The sequence below is a fragment of the Cynoglossus semilaevis genome, chromosome 9, assembly GCF_000523025.1.
Source record: "Cynoglossus semilaevis isolate Cse_v1.0 chromosome 9, Cse_v1.0, whole genome shotgun sequence".
NCBI lineage: Eukaryota > Metazoa > Chordata > Actinopteri > Pleuronectiformes > Cynoglossidae > Cynoglossus > Cynoglossus semilaevis.
The window spans coordinates 3,871,591-3,884,468 of NC_024315.1; the positions used below are offsets into that span (position 1 = coordinate 3,871,591).

Consider the following 12,878-nt stretch of genomic DNA (forward strand, 5'->3'; position numbering starts at 1 on the left):
ACATTGCAAAGGTAAAACAACAACTAAATGCCTTGGTTGACAGAACCACCTTGGAGAAAGTATATAATAAATGGTAACCGCAAATAAACTTGTTGAATCAAACCAGCCCAAGGCACTTTGGTCAGTAGCAAGCCCCCCCTGCACCCCTCCCACAGCAACTTATGTCATATATTTTTATTGAAAAGCCATGTAGACTATGGTAAGGTTTTTCAATTGAAACTAAGACTCTAAATCACCTCAGGCATTTTTATGAGATGCCGTTGTTTTCAGTCAAGCTAAAAAAACAGGGCAAAAACTTGCAAAGATCACCAATGAAGACGAGCATCGGTGAAACCAATACAATGATTACATTGGACTAGGCCTCAACAGCCTCTTTACTATTCAAGAGAATTAGTGAGAAATTCGGCAGTCGTCGCGCTGTCACATACGTACAGGAGTAAAATGGCTTTGTTGTGTGTTTCAGATCGATAGGCATGCTCAACACCCGACATCCCTGACCTTTGTTGGTATGATTTCCAGGATGAACAATTAGCCCTGTAAGTATCGCTTAGTGTCTTTCACAAAGTGGGAGATTCCAACTGTTCCCAAAACAAGTGTGCCTGATTCGTCGGCCCGCTTCCCAATTATCCCCTAAATGATGCGTCTATAGGAGAGCAGGTGTTGTCAGTTTCTCACATTGATTTGATTTGTGAACGGTAGTTTGTCAGGATTACACACCAGAGCACAGAGCTTACTGTAATGAATGTTACTGTAATCATGAACGACGATGCCTCTGCTGCGATAGCTGAGCTACAGTGTGCCAGGAAATGAGGTAGTAGACACTTGCTTATCAACACCTTTTGCTTTGCTCATAAGGGGTATAAAGTGGGTTCGTGGAAGCCTGTAAGGACCAAAGTGCCCTGCGTGAGGCAGTCAGGTAAATGGTTTGAATCATCAAATAGAATTGTGCCGAACACAGCGAACGTCAGGAGTTGGATCTCAAAATGTCAATGACTTATCACAGCAATATGTCTAGATCAGTGGAAAAACCCTCAGAGCAAACAGTTTCTCATTCTCGATGCGGCAGATCTGCATGACCCATGTCCCTGATCACCACAGAGGAAATATCGTGATCTCTGTTGCTACATGAACAATAACGGCTGTCCTCTTAAATAGTCTGCTGTTGGCGTCCCCTTGACAATTCAGCAAATTTCCTTTCAGCTTACAACTTTTGCTGGGCAGAAACTCCTTTCCAGTAGTCCAAAATATCGTGAAGGTCTTCGTCCTTTGCAAACTGCACCTTCTTCCGCAGGGCGTGCCCTGCAGCTATATAGGACGCTTCTTCTCTGGGACTTTTTTTGTAAGGGCGAAATCGCTCCCAGATCCGCAGTGTGCTCTCAGATGAATACTCTGGGCTGGAGGAATATCCAGAGTTGTAGTTGTGGTTGCGAGAAGGCGACAGCTGGGAGTAGGCAGCTGTGGCCTCCCTCTTACTGCGCCCCAGGGGCTTGAGGAATGAGGCCTTTTGGGTAGGGGAGGGTGACTCATTGCCACCCTCGTAGTAGAGTGCAGGAAAGGAGTGGCGATGCTCAGAACTATGGTAGTCTGGCTGAACCTCCAAGTGATGTTGCTGCTGCTGCTGTCCAGGTCCAATCACTCCACCTCCATTCCCGTTATTACAACCCATGCTACCTCCATTTACACTCACTCCACCTCCATTTATATTTCCCATCCCATTCCCGTTACAACCTCCCACTCCACCACCTCCTCCACTTCCACCTCCTCCACCACAACCCCCAGGGCTACTCTTTTCTGATGGGTATTTGGGAGGGTCTCCACGTTGGTCAGGGATATCCATGCTGAAGACCCTGGAGCTCTTAACAGATCCCACACCGGGAGGTCCACAACGGTTTTTCACTACTGCTGTGTCTGCACTCAGCTGCCTCTGTAGTGGTCTCACTGCATTAGCTGGGGGTGGATCCCGGTAAGGAGGTGAGAGAAACCCTCCCCCACTGATACCTGGGCGCTCAGAAAGAGGCATGACCAAGGGCACCGGAGCCATAGAAGGTGGATGTGGTGGCTGGTGCAGCTGAGGATGCTGCTGTAGCTGTTGCTGAAGGTGTTGCTGTGGGTGTGGTGGAGGATGTAGATGGGGCTGAGGGTGAGGATGTGGCTGGGGGTGAGATTTTGGATGCGGCTTTGGAGAGGATGCCATGACCTGATCTCCGGGGTGTCCTGGAGAGAGAGGCAGGAGGTTGCGGGGAAGTGATGTGATGGAAGCTGGAGGCTGGGAGCAGCTCAGAGAGCTTGAGTTGTCCACCGTGGTCACAGCATCCAGTTTGAGGGCATCAATGCAGTTGTTGATAATCTGATTGACTTTGTCCACCTCCTTGGCTATGGTGGAGATCTCTGATGCTGAACCACGGCCATCATCGTCATCGGAATCCTCCCCTGCCTCTGTTCCATTCTCAGCTACACCTCGCACATCCACAAGTACCTCTCCTACTACCCCTACTCCTACAGCCGACATGGTAGCGTCCCTCCCGTCCCCGACCACTCCTGCTGTCCTCACATCCATGTAGTTGCTTTTGCCTCCCAACGCTTCAGTGAAGGCGCTGGCCATTTTTTCCACCTGTGGCAAACTGGACAAACGAGAGGAACTGGTGTTGGCTGACCCATGTAGCATGCCTGTACTGGAGGAGGCAGACTGGGGCAGTTTGCTTCCTGCCCCCCCTGAATGATGATGCTGGTGGTGAGCCTGGTCCTGGATTCGTTGCATGGGGCCTGGGTCGTTCGTCACTGCTGCTGCTGCTTCAGGGCCATATCTAAATATAGATAAAGCAATTACCAGATGGAAACAGTTCAAATTGGTAAAGAAAAATATTGATGCATGATTTACTGAACCTTTTTAGAAAAAAAATATTTTTTCACCATGTTCAACTAATGTTCCTCACTTTTTAACAACAGAAAATAAAATAAAATACACCAAATACAATGCGTAGTCTAAATTAAAAAAAATTAAAATGTACCTCATTTCAAGAATAGTTTTCTTTACGCTTATAGCCTTCTCCTTCTCCTCTTGAATACGTTTTCGTCTGAGACAGTAATAAACAAATCCAAGCACAATGACCATGCCAAAAAGACACCCCAAAATGGTCATGATGTAGTGAGTGGTTGTGGAAGGGTTGGTCCGCAGGTCCTCTGGTCCAATAGCCCGCGTGGTAAAGGACACACAGGTGTGGTTGTAGCGCTGAGATTTGCTCATAGAAGCCACACAATAAGTGTAGTTTGTGTGTGGTTTTAGTTGCTCTACGGGGATTATCTCCTTTTGTTTTTTAAGGGGCCTGATGTCCTGAGCGTTACTCTGGTTATACTGGGAAAGCGCATACATCTTGCTGTATGGTCTTGGGATTTGCACCAGCAGTGAAGCGGAGTAAAGAGAGACACTTTGAACTTTCATCAAGATCTGATGGTTATAGGACGGGTCGGCAGTAGATGTTATGGGTGGCTGGTGGTAAAGGCCTTGGTCTGGGTTTTCCAAACCGATCCCTGACCCATCTTGTTCTGGTAACTGGGAGGTGATCCCTATCGCACCTTCATGACACTTGGAGACAAGCTTGGAGAGGGCACTTTTTCCGTGGCCCGGCACCGGGCTGAGGAGTGGATACCCATTCATTTCTGGTGGCGTTTCACACTGGAGGCGGTCATAGGTGTGTGTGACGTTGTTAAATGCATCGAGCCAAGATAGAAAGGTGTAGAGTTCGCAGCCACAGTGGAATGGATTTCCTGCTAGTTCGCAAACCATCAGTCTGTTGAGTACAGTGAAAGTCGAGGGGTCCAGTCGGGCCAGCTTATTAGAAGATAGATCCAGGCTGCTGAGGCTGGGACATTCCCAAAAGGCATTGCTGGCAATGACCTCTATGAGGTTGTGTTGCAAGAAGAGGCACTGCATCCGACCTAACCCTCGCAGCATGCCCTCAGTTAGGTTGGTGAGCTTGTTGTAGCCGAGCTGAAGAACCTAAGGGTTGTGACACAACATTTCATAACAACACTTGTTAATGGTGGTGTTTTTTTTCTTCTTGTTGTTATTTATTCTTGTAAATTATAAAGTGAACTGAGCAAAACCAAAAAAAAATCAATACTACTTTACATATCTGTGCATTACTATTGATTACATAAAAATATTGTTTTCAAACCTGCAGGTTGGCCTGTCCAGCAAACGCCCCGTCCTCAATGTAACTGATTTCATTCTTGGTTAAATTGAGGTCAGTGAGGTTGGTGAAGCGATACATTGAAGTGAAGAGCACAGCCTTGAGTTTGTTCTCATTTAACCTTAGGTCATGAACCTGAAGACAAAAGAGAAGCAAAACATCGTATCCTCAGGCAGCTGGAATATAAATATATTTGGTCCAAATGTATTATAAATACTGCATTTTGCAAATGGTTCAGCTAAATGAAACACAAACTGAATTACATCATGTCGCATAAAGATTTGAGCTTTAGAAAACTAGGAAACCAGTGGACAGAGTTCCTGAAAAGAACCAGGGGAAGTGTGTAGTTCTGGAGATAAATGCAGGTCTCAAAGGTCACAACAAAACCTAGAATAGTTTCTTTACCTCTTACGCTTTCAGTCAAAGCTGCTTTGGTAAAAAAATGATCTTGATGGATACGATCAGCGAAAACAACCTGAGCCTTTTTTATTTTTTATTTTGGTGGTTCCTTAGTGTAGTGATTAACACACCTGCTTACACATCTGACTTACACAACTTTCGAGCCCTAGAGGAACCATGTAGTTGGGGTCTGATGCTGATGTTAACACAAAGATAAGTTTCCTTATTTTTATTTTTAGATCAATTTAATCAAATCTTTTTTTAATTATTTCCATAATAATGACGTTAAAGCTACAAATGTAGATTTAGGTGAAGTTTGTTGAATAAATTATAATTTTAGGTTCCATCTTACTAATTGTAAAGCGTCTGGGATTTGAGTTTGCATAAAAATTTAAATCATATTTTAGGTTCCATCTTACTAATTGTAAGGCGTCTGGAATTTGAGTTTGCATAAAAATTTAAATCGTAAAGTCCGTACTTGCTCCTTTGCAGTGTGCAGAGTGGAACGTGAATAATGCCGTACTGTACGCTCTAGGGTGCACGACGGGATTTGAAGAGGCTGTTATGGTGATACAAAGGCCCTGTGAGTAGAGGGACTCGTACTGACCGTGCTGTTAATGTGCTGGGGGATGGTTTCGTACGGTGGCTGGTTTTGACTGCAGATAGCCAGCCAGACGTAGCCTTTATCCCCTTCTATCAGCCAGCAGTCTCCTTTCACCGCGGCAGGCAGGTGGAGGAACATCATTGCAGGGAGCATCAGAAAGGGAACAAAGGAGGGGAGCAGAAAGGTAGAACAGAATCTTTTGGCCATGGTTGAGCGGCCAATATTTGACAGCGTTGCAGACCAAAGGAAGAAAAGAAGGAGGTTGAAGGAAGATAAACAAAAACCAGCAATAAAAAAATCTGCAAAAAGAGCGGCACGTCAGTCGCTAGTGTGGACAAATGTTGGGGAGTTAAGTCTGAGCGGTAGTCGTCGTCGAGGTGATTAATGCTGAGCTTGCAACATAGTGGCCAGTCGTGTCCCCATCTTAGGTGTTCCACATCAATGGATTCTGGAGACAGTCTATCCAGCAGTTTCTCATGACGTTTGTCTTGACAACCCAGATGTGAAGGACGGCCTACAGGTAGACAACGAGACAGAGAGAGAAACGGGAAATCATCAGGACGGATAAAGACACTCAGATTAGGGAGGATCTGACCATGACGGTCTTCTAAAAACTGTATTTTTACTGTACCTAATCTAAGCCACAGAGACAAACCCATTCACTGACTTTACAATCACTGATTTAATTAAGTCTAAAAAAGCCCCACAGAAAATCATTTTGACTGTTTATTTAGAGGGTTTTTTATATTCTGTAATTAACTATAATGGTTAAAATAATGACCTTACTTCCCTGCAAAGAGGAGTTCATGATGCAACAGTAAAGATGGGAATTGTCATTTGGTTTAAAAGCATCGTTTCCTTCACGTTTGTTCTCCCACATGGTGGAGCTGCACTTAAATGGTTTTTAACCTATGACGTTCGTGATAAAACAACGGACGACTCACAGCTCCAGTCACATGGTGGTAAAAACCGAGGGAGACGGTGGAGACTTGAGGAGAGCTGCTTTAATTCTGCATGTTTTAAAAGGAGCAGTTTCTGAGGTGTAGTTATTTACCTTTCTCAGTGGATTATACATGGATTAGGTTCTAATCCAGCGTTAAATATTATGTATCTTCTCAGAACAGCTCCGACTCCTAATTTGCTTCCAAACTTTAAATTCTCTCCCGAGGTAAAGTTGTCTCTCCATGACATGATAAACAGAGACACACTAAACCACAGAATAATGTTCTCTTCTTACAAACGGCATCTTTTTTTTCGCCCACAAATATTTCAACTTCAATGTTCTTTAGACCGCGTTACAATAAATCGGAGGTTATTTTACCTCAGGCGGCGCAGTCGAAAACAAACACTAAATGTTTCATTTGAAGCTGTGCTTTCCATTGAAATAACAAGGACATGGAAATCTTCATCAGCCTTTAAGGTATTCTACCAGCCTCTAGAAAGGTTCATGGATAAGTGTTTGAAGTAAATACATGATAATGTGGCCAAAAAAGGTTTGGAAAAGAAGTTTTAATTCTTTAAGTTCTTTCGTTCCATAGTGTGGCTGGTAGCATGGCTGCCTCAGAAGCAGAGAGTCCTGGGTTTGATTCCCAGAGGAACCACGTGCTTGATTGTTAATCCTCCTCTTGTTAGTTGCTCTGGATAAAAGCGTCTGCTAAATTCATAAATGTAAACGTAAACAGCTAACAGTAGTGGTGGTGATTTGTTGGCTATCACATGGAAAAGGCGACGGATCGATGCAACTCTTTCATGTTCGATAACGATACCAATACTGCCTGTACCCATATCAATCCGATACCTTCTCTATTCCTCCAGCAGGTGGAGACCTGTTGGCCTCGTCTGCGATCGTTCTAGTTAGAAGACTAAGCTGCAGAGCAGTGACTGTTGTTTCAGTTTCATCTTGGCCTGGTTTCAATCCTAATGAGATTTTAAATCTTTTAACTTTAACAAACAAAGCAAGCATCATGATATATTTATTTTAATTTAATAATAAAAAAATAAAGAGGCGCTGCACCACAGGCTGACAGGAAGCCTCCAGTCTGGGTCAGTGTTCTGAGACTTTGTGGATGTTGTCCAAACTAGTTGTCATTCTCTCTGCGTCTCCTCTGTCCTTATCTCGCTTTTGCCTGTTTTATGTAAACGTTGCCAAACTTGTTTCTTGGCCCAAACATATTCTGACACCTTCTTATGCTCTATCAAAGCCGCCTCCTTGCTGCTTTTATTACACTGGCTGTTGTTTAACATGATGCCAGAGGAAGAGACAGCCGGATGCTTCTTCTCCTGTTTTCTTTTTTTTTTCCTTTCTTAAAATGAGACTGTCTTTGTTTAATTATTGTCCCTGATAACTAGGCTTTAATTAAAGCTTTGAATGTGACAAACAACACTAATGATGTCAGGCGGAAACAAATGGAGCGTTTCCAACGAAGCAAAATGAAGTGTCTGACAGTCCCTGGAGGGGAGACAAAAAAGAGGAAAAAAGTAACTTTGTCCTCTTGGGAAAACAGCTTTTTGTTTGTTTTTTTGGAAAGTTTGAAACTATGGTAAAGGAAAAGTTGAAGGCAAATAATAATAAAATATATCGTTATACTGTAGCCCTGCAGTAAAGTCATCAAGAGTATCAGCCAGCAGCTGGAATTGAACCGCCAACCTTCCGCATTTGTTTTATGACTAAATGATATTTAATGAGAGTGATCCAACCGACAACTTCTCAAAACCATTTTCAATGTTAATAATGTTGTTTCTACATTTTCTACATGTCATTATTTGTATTCTGCCTGGTATTAACACTGATATAAAACTTTAACAAATATATGTAATTATGCATCTGCTTTAAATCCAACAATTGCAAATCTACATTGACAAAACAAGTGCTTAGCACATTTGTCTGCTTTAAATCCAACAATTGCAAATCTATGTTGACAAAATAAGTAGTCACATATTTGACATATTAATTTAGCTAAATTTTACTAAATCAAAAACTCACAACTGATATAAATAAAATGTCCCGATCTACAGTGCAGCCATGGAGAAAATAGGAACTACAATTAGGATTTGTGAAGTTGGAGATGAAGGAACACTATTCACAACTAACAGCTTAGCTTTTTAAAATTGTATCATTCACAAAATTATAATATGTAAATTAGATTGAAATGACGTCTATTTTTTTCTCTGTTTGCAGAGATCTATTCCCATCCCAGTGTGTGCAGTGAGACTGGAATGAGGTCGAGGCAGAGACAGAAGTAGCCGAGCTACCTCAGAGACCGGGTCGTGAACCCTCTCCACTGGGTAAAAAAAGAAGACGGACGGACATGTAGACGAGTAAACGAAAACAGAGACAGAACAGATGGAGGGAAGCACTGAGGGACTTGACCCCAGACAGATTTGTCCACAGTTTGCCAGTGAACCACTCAGGCGGTCTGTGATTAAGACGTCCTGCAGACCGCAGCTATTCATCAGGAGCTTCATCTTCAATAAAACCCGGGGTAAGTCAAAGAGCCGGCGTCTCAATTTGTCACTGAATCCTGTCCGTATCTCAGAGAGTACAACAGACAGCCAATCAAGAGCAAGAACCCACAGACAGAGTAGAGTGTGGATCGGCCGTAGAAACCACCGTTAGAGAATCTATATGTTGGTCAGAGCTCACTTCACTGTGAGAGTTGTTGTACTGCTGTTTAGAAACCATTTCTGCCTCCGATCACTCCCTTTCCTTTTCCGTTTTTTATTACCTTTTTTGTCCAATTTTGTTCTTATTTATGTATGAAAAGTGTTTGAACAGAAGACAATTAAGAATGATATGGGGCTCGAAATAAGTTTAGCACGGGAAGAATGTGCGTTATTAAAAGTAAATGTAAATGAGTTTGATGAAAACAAAAGGATTTTAAAATGAACAAACAGTTGTAGTTAATGTGAGAAAATAGAAGAAACGCAACACATTTTCCCTCATGTTCCAGGGTTTGCACTTCCTGTCTAATGTGCCGCGGGTCTAAAGTCTCTCCCAGTGAATTAAACGGTGCCACCCGCCGCTCCTTATCTCCGTGAACCAATTCCAAACAATTTGCATAACAGCCGTTCAGGTAAACAAAAAACAAATAAGAACTAAATCACTCATTTATTTATTTCAATTTAGTTCAAGTTTGCCCAGCGTTGAATGACAAGTCAGTCAGAGAGAGGTGACCTCACCCTGCCTGAATATAAATAACTTACTCCTGGTCTTTATTAGCATTTAAATTGAATTAATTTGACAAAATAAAACGATAAAAACCTCATCTGAATTAGACCTAAAGTGTTGAGTCCTTGAATGTTTTGTCAAAAGACTCAGTGAATCTCACCACCGTATGTCAGTGTCAAAAGACTCAGTTAACCTCACCACCGTGTGTCAGGTTAGTACTGTAGTGTAATCCAGGTCAGTATTATGTACAACTTGGTGTCAGTAGTTTGATTCCCTTGAACATCCAAACCTTCACGTCAACTATGTCTCCTGCTCCTGACGCAGATACTTTCCTACGTTTTCACACTGATGTTTCTGCTGAAAAATTCTTGGAGCAACTAGTAGTTGTCAGAGTAAATCCTGATACATTTTCCAGAATGTTCTGAAGTTTTTCCTCATTCCCAGAGGTGGAAGAGAAAGATGTCCTTCTTTTCCAGACCTGAGGTTTGGGAGTTCTCACTCCTTGTTTCTCAAACGTCGTGTGGACAGAACTTTTTTTTGTCAGATGTTGTTTAACATTTAATGTGTGATTGGTCAGAATTGAATTTGCTGTGGTTGGCTGTACCCCCCCGCCCCCCCCTTACTGCTGTTGTTTTCATGCTGTGGATGATCCCATAATGCTTAGCGTGCAGGTCCTGTATTTGAAGTCCTATGTGTATCTCCAGAGACTAAAGTATAAAATCTTCTGGCCTTTTGTCCCCCATGTGGCCACCTTATGAACATGAAGACGTTTCTTTTTTTCTTGCGGAGGATGTATCAGACTCGAGGGTTATTGAAAATCCCTTCAGCTGATTGGATTAAAATAACCAGCGTCCCTCCTGCGTTGAGGTCCAATTTATTTCATTAAGTTCCCCACTCAACCTTATCCTGCTTCTCATTTACATCAACGCCAATCAGCTGTTGCCTGGATTTGCCGTAACACGGACGCAGAGCCCAAAGAGACCGGCGATAATTACAAAAGGCTTCGTACATATGAGTTGGTGAACGACCTGAGAGAGGAGTTTATCTTTGAAATTAGCAACTGCAGTTTCTGTGCCTGATTGCCTCCGACTTAATCAAATACATCGATGCCACGTGGCGTTTGTTGAATAATCATACCCTGAGTGAAACTCCTGCCCCTGGTGTGCCTCCAAATTATACTCAACCCCCATTAGCTGTTTTTGTAAAGCAGGTCCACAGGAACACTGAGGCCTGGAGCTTGAATGAACAGTTAATCTACTGTACCTGTTAAGTCTGTGTCTGTGTTGTTCCGATGTATAAGAGTAAAGCTAAAGTTTACACCTCAACCTGGGATTTTGGGAGGTGGTAGTAACGGACGTTGAGCCTTCAGGGAGTCTCGGACCGTTCCATTCCAAACCCATTCAACACTACATGCATCTGTGCCATTGAAGAATTTTGTTGGAATAGTTCAGCAGCGTAGAACACATCCAGACTTTTTTTCTTTCTCTTTTCAACAAATTCCTGCAGATGAGAAAATCTCTATAAAGGAAATGATCGTGAGGAGTTTTGTTAAGAAATGATAAAAAAAAAAAAAGTGTTTCCTTATTGAGTCAAATCAAATGTCCTCATACACAAAATAAGAAAGACTCTTCCGTACCAGCTGATGATCACGAACACAGAGCGTGGAGTCGTCTGTGTATAAGAACAGGATTCCATACCGTTCTCTCATGGGTATTAAAGTCATTCTTATACATATATATATAGAATACACAGTGGACTTTGTTAAAGTGAGTCAAAAGTATGCACTCATGCACGAGCGTGAACCGTGAGCTGCACCTCGGTGTCTTAATTACTTTTTCACACCCTTCCAGAACTTTCCTATGGTGTCATATGGAATATGATAAAGTAACAGCTCCCTTTGGGAGGCGTTCTCACTTACCCTCGAGGGACACGAGGGAGGAGTAGGAGAGGAGTTAGTGAGGTATACAAAGACGGACAGAGGAGGAGAACGGGGGATTAGGGAGCGTATGAATTAATCCCTTAGTTTTAATTCCACCTCTCTGTCATTCCAACCGCTGCACCACAGTGGGACTTAAATCCTCTCCTGATGGCTGACCTTTACCGTGGAAATGAGCACTGGCAGGGTGAATATATTCAAGAGGCGTATATTTATTAAATATTTATATATATGTACACACACACACACACACACAGTATATTTACTCCTCTAACAGTTTTCTTAAGAAAGAAAGTATATATATATATACTCTATACATATGTATACATGTATATGTACAGTATGTGTATTTTTCACTTTAAAAAAGTGTTAAAGGAGTAAATATATATCTATATATGTGTATATATATACAGTGTATATATATATTTACTCCTTTAACAAAAATATACATATGTATATATATGTATGTATGTATCTATATTTTTCTCTTTAGAAAAACTGTTAAGGAGTAAATATATGTATGTATATATATTTTCATCTTTAGATAAAATGTTATATAGTATAGTATATATAGTATATACTGTATGTATGTGACAATGACATCAGCAGATACAGGGGCAGTTCGGTGTTGGGCCTCGCTCCGTTCGGCGGTGATTCATCTGTGTAGATAACAGAGACACAGATACATACAGAGGAATGATGGGACGCCTGTTCACAGTCATCGCTCAGTGTAATTGCATTAAAACACAGGGAGGTGTTCTGTCTCGTCCTGTTAAATGTGCAGCACTGACGAAGGCAAACATGTCGTTTTTCACGACATGGTGTTGTGCGCGCGGGAGGGGGGGGGAGGGGGCTACATTAAATAAATGTATGTGCCTAATTATTTAGCAAAGAGATGTTTTTGTCTCCAGTTCGAGGACAGAGATAATTCCATCCATTTTTCTCAGGTTCACCTGTAACATACATCTTCATCATCGAGTGCCGTCTGAAGGTTGGTCTTTCACAGACTTCTCTGTTTCATCTTTTTAACGTCCATTTAGTTTCTTATTCAGGCCTGAACTGTGAACAAGTGCACACTCTTCAGCTTTTATTTCAAGCAAATATATATATATTTTTAAACCCGCTGCTGCTTTAACTTATTTAATAACTGACATGTTCTCTAGAGGTCCCTGGCAACAGTGTATGCTACATAAAGTGATATAGGGTGCCATCTGCTGGAGGGGGCAATATTCCTCCAGAACAAATAATGTTGAGTTGGCATATTTTCTGTCATTAGCGTACGTTTCACGGTGTCTTCTAGAAGAAGTTGAGTTAAATTTGAATAATATGTTGAAGATTAAAGTTTTTTTTTTTACATTTTCCTGCCAAACAGAAGAAATTTGAATCCTTAAGATTCTCCTCACACTTGCCAAGTCCTCGACTCCATCTCCATCTGTCTTCTCCGTCACTTCACACCATGTGTACGTACCACCCCAAGATCCGTTTTAATTTTTTTTGTTTTTGTTTTAGAGTACTTCTCTGTTTCTGAGTCACAAAGCATTCTGGGCCGCCGCCTGTTAAAAAACTACCACAGAACTTCTG

At 42.1% G+C, this 12,878-nt stretch overlaps 1 protein-coding gene and 1 long non-coding RNA gene across 2 annotated transcripts in view; one reads left to right on the forward strand and one right to left on the reverse strand.

The window, feature by feature from the left end:
• The first annotated feature begins 470 nt into the window (after positions 1-470).
• Positions 471-12,878, forward strand: part of LOC103383432 (uncharacterized) — an 83,110-nt gene continuing 70,702 nt past the window's right edge. Inside the window, exons 1-2 of the long non-coding RNA XR_003050562.1 lie at positions 471-536; positions 8,372-8,675. This is a non-coding gene — a long non-coding RNA (uncharacterized LOC103383432). The remainder of the gene's footprint in view (positions 537-8,371; positions 8,676-12,878) is intronic.
• Positions 532-12,878, reverse strand: part of LOC103383431 (protein phosphatase 1 regulatory subunit 29-like) — a 150,422-nt gene continuing 138,075 nt past the window's right edge. Inside the window, exons 5-8 of the mRNA XM_008316535.3 lie at positions 5,197-5,707; positions 4,176-4,325; positions 3,009-3,997; positions 532-2,804 (exon numbers count right to left, since the gene is read on the reverse strand). Of these exons, the coding sequence (XP_008314757.1) occupies positions 1,202-2,804; positions 3,009-3,997; positions 4,176-4,325; positions 5,197-5,400 (2,946 nt within the window). The 5' untranslated portion in view covers positions 5,401-5,707 and the 3' untranslated portion in view covers positions 532-1,201. The remainder of the gene's footprint in view (positions 2,805-3,008; positions 3,998-4,175; positions 4,326-5,196; positions 5,708-12,878) is intronic.